The following is a 3,969-nucleotide window of genomic DNA, read 5'->3' as shown; positions in this document are numbered from 1 at the left end:
AGAGATAGATTGATAGATAGAGATAGAGAGATAGGTATAGATAGATAGAGATATAGAGATATATATATAGAGATAGATTGATAGATAGAGATAGAGAGATAGGTATAGATAGAGATACAGAGATATAGAGATATATATAGAGATAGATTGATAGATAGAGATAGAGAGATGGGTATAGATAGAGAGAGATATAGAGATATATATAGAGATAGATAGATATAGATAGAGAGATAGAGAGAGATATACAGAGATATAGAGATATATGTAGAGATAGATAGATAGATTGATAGATAGAGATAGAGAGATAGGTATAGATAGATAGATAGATAGATAGATAGATAGAGAGAGAGAGAGAGAGAGAGAGAGAGAGAGAGAGAGAGAGAGATACAGAGATACAGAGATAGATATATAGATATAGATATAGGTGTAGGGTTCCTGCCTGAGCAGGGGGTTGGACTCGATGACCTCCAAGGTCCCTTCCAACTTTATTATTATTATTATTATTATTATTATTATTATTATAGATTAATAGATTGATAGATATAGGTGTATATATATATATATAAAATTTAATATCTATATCTATCTATCTATCTATCGATAGACAGATAGACAGACAGACAGACACAGATAGAGAGGATACAGATATATATATATATATATATATATATATATATATATATATATATATATATATATATATATATATTTTCTCTCTCTCTCTCTCTCTCTCTCTCTCTCTCTCTCTCTCTCTCTCTCTCTATATATATATATATATATATATATATATATATATATATATATATATATATATATATATATATATATATATATATATTCTCTCTCTCTCTCTCTCTCTCTCTCTCTCTCTCTCTCTCTCTCTCTCTCTATATATATATATATATATATATATATATATATATATATATATATATATATATATATATATATATATAGAGAGAGAGAGAGAGAGAGAGAGAGAGAGAGAGAGAGAGAGAGATGGATATATATCTCAGAGGAAGGTAATGGCAAACCCTTTCCTTCTGCCAGGAACCAAGCTCAACACAGTCCCACATTGGCTGGGAATGATGGAATTGGCAGTTCATATTGAGAGATTAGCTGGCTGAAGAGGACTGCTACTCATACAGGTAGTCCTTGACTTACAGCAGTTCACTTGGTGACCGTTTGACATTACAACGGCACTGAAAAAGGCGACATGACCATTTTTCACACTCAGGACCGTTGCAGCATCCCCGTGGTCATGGGATCAAAATTTGGACGCTTGACCACGGACTCGCCTTTACGGCGGGAGTTGCAGTGTCACGAGATCACCTTTGGCAGCCTTCTGACAAGCCAAGTTCATGGGGAAACCCAGATCCACCGAACGTGTTGCTAATTTAACAACTGCAACCTGGAACAAAGGAAGCTCTTCCGAGGTTACCTAGCGATCTCTCCCCGTTTCTTTCCCACCTCTCCACAGGTGCGGGAGATCTGCCTGGAATATACCCGAGGGCTTGACATGATGTGGCAGGCCACGGCACTTCTTGCCTTGCAGGAGGTAAGTGATCAGGCGGGGCTGAGTGGTGAAGAGGTCTGCTCTCAGGAACAGCAATGGGTGACATCCTACCCCCCCCACTCCCCGTTCTTATTCTTTTCCCTGTGAGCTTCTGTGAGAATGTCCTCGAGAGACAGAAGCAGACTAGACAAAGGTCATGGCATACGTCTCAGAAGGGGACCCTCTCTAGTTTCCTGGATTGTAAGGGTAAAGGGGGTGGGGGGAGAGATATGATTTTAGACATGCAAGATTGATATCACCCCTTCTAGACAAGAAGCAGCAACTATGGGTACTAACACTGTCTTTATTATAAAGCTGCCTTCTATTCTATTCTATTCCTTATTCTATTCTATTCTATTCTATTCTATTCTATTCTATTCTATTCTATTTATTCCTTATTCTATTCTCTTCTATTCCTTATTCTATTCTATTCTATTCTATTCTATTCTATTCTATTCTATTCTATTCTATTCTATTCTATTCTATTCCTTATTCTATTCTATTCTATTTATTTATTCATTCTATTCCTATTCTATTCTATTCTATTTATTCATTCTATTCTATTCTATTCTATTCTATTCTATTCTATTCTATTCTATTCTATTCCATTCTATTCCATTCTATTCTATTCTATTCCTTATTCCATTCTATTCTATTCTATTCTATTCTATTCTATTCTATTCTATTCTATTCTATTTATTCCTTATTCTATTCTATTCTATTCTATTCTATTTATTCCTTATTCTATTCTATTCTACTCTATTTCTTGTTCTATTCTATTCTATTTATTCATTCTATTCTATTCTATTCTATCTATTCCTTATTCTATTCTATTCTATTCTATTCTATTCTATTCTATTCTATTCTATTCTATTCTATTCTATTCTATTCTATTTATTCCTTATTCTATTCTATTCTACTCTATTTCTTGTTCTATTCTATTCTATTCTATTTATTCATTCTATTCTATTCTATTCTATTCTATTCTATTCTATTCTATTCTATTCTATTCTATTCTATTCCTTATTCTATTCCTTATTCTATTCCATTCCACTTCACTCCACTCCACTCTACTCTACTCTACTCCACTCTATATTAGATATCTAATATTTATCTAATATAAATCCTCCTCATTCTATCCTCCCATTTTCCCTCAGCACCAACTCTTATCTCCCTGTCTCTCTTCCTGCCTCTCCCCCTTCTGCCCAAAACTCTTCCCTCTGAGTCTATGTCATATTCTGTACCATTTGAGCACGAACCACTTCAAGCTGGCCATTCTCTGCTCAGGACAATGTGGTGCCAATGGCTTCGTACGTCCCTGCCCGTTACTTTGGAGGAACATCAGAGGGACCACAGGGGCGGAAGATGGATTTGGTCATGGAGGCAGCAAATGTAAAGCTAGGAAAGTTTTCCGCCAGCTTGGGAGAGGGCACAAAGTGCAACCTGCCAGGAGGGGTAAAAAAAAAATGCTCCCAAATTAAGCCTATATCGGGGTAGGCAACCTCAGCTCTTTTATGACTCATGGACTTCAACTCCCAGAATTCCTGAGTCAGCTATGCTGACTCAGAAATTCTGGGAGTTGAAGTCCATGAGTCATAAAAGAGCCGAGGTTGCCTACCCCTGCCCTATATGTACTGTATGTCCCCCCCCTCTCTCCCTTCCTTTCTCTCTTTCTCGTGTCTCTTACGTCTCTCTGTCTCTTGTGTTTCTCCCTCCCAAGGCAGCTGAAGCCTTTTTGGTGCATCTCATGGAAGATGCCTACCTGTGCACTACCCATGCCAAGCGGGTCACTCTCCATCCCAGGGACATCCAGTTAGCTCGACGGATCCGTGGCATCGATCAGGGCTTGGGATAAGCTCCGTTCCCCTGACTGTCCCGGCTGAAGAGGTTACTTTCTGAGGCTCCAAAGCTGCAGGGGGAGCACCCCGCAACTGCTTTGGAGGAGGAGACGACCGAATTTACACCCCCCCTATTCCATGAATTGCAAGTCTCAGCTTGGCCCCTTCCTCTTGCTGGAATTCCCAAAGGGGTTGACCTCTTCTTCCCTCTTCCCACCCACCGCCCTGCTTGGAAGGTGACCAGAGATGGGGCTCTAAAAGACGAGAGAAGAAACGAACGGCCTAACTGCCAGGAAGGACGAGTGTCACACAGTAACCCATGTTTCAAGTTCTTCCGCCGTCTCTGCTTCGAACGGAGCCTCGTGCCAACAATGGGGACTGAAAAATCGCTTCCTGTTTTAAAATTTGCCCTGTATTTTTGCACATCAGTGTTTAAAATAAAATCTTTTACGCTTCTTATTCTTTGGGATATTGCTCGCTGCTCATCCCTTCCCCTTGCCCTTCCCTTTTTCTGTCCACTATTTGATTCCCACGATTCCCTGCTGGCTATTGCAGTGATGGTGAACCTTTTAGACA

General features: G+C 38.8%; 1 protein-coding gene across 1 annotated transcript in view; it reads left to right on the top strand.

The window, feature by feature from the left end:
* LOC107293208 (histone H3-like centromeric protein A) overlaps window positions 1-3,448 on the top strand; it is a 15,134-nt gene extending 11,686 nt beyond the window's left edge. The window contains exons 3-4 of the mRNA XM_029285339.1: window positions 1,481-1,558; window positions 3,276-3,448. Of these exons, the coding sequence (XP_029141172.1) occupies window positions 1,481-1,558; window positions 3,276-3,410 (213 nt within the window). The 3' untranslated portion in view covers window positions 3,411-3,448. The remainder of the gene's footprint in view (window positions 1-1,480; window positions 1,559-3,275) is intronic.
* The last annotated feature ends 521 nt before the right edge of the window (window positions 3,449-3,969 follow it).

Source organism: Protobothrops mucrosquamatus, unplaced genomic scaffold (genome assembly GCF_001527695.2).
Source record: "Protobothrops mucrosquamatus isolate PMUCROS unplaced genomic scaffold, P.Mucros_1.0 scaffold1529, whole genome shotgun sequence".
In the NCBI taxonomy this organism is placed as follows: domain Eukaryota; kingdom Metazoa; phylum Chordata; class Lepidosauria; order Squamata; family Viperidae; genus Protobothrops; species Protobothrops mucrosquamatus.
Note: the sequence above shows the minus strand (reverse complement) of the source record. Positions and strands in the feature narration are given on the sequence as shown.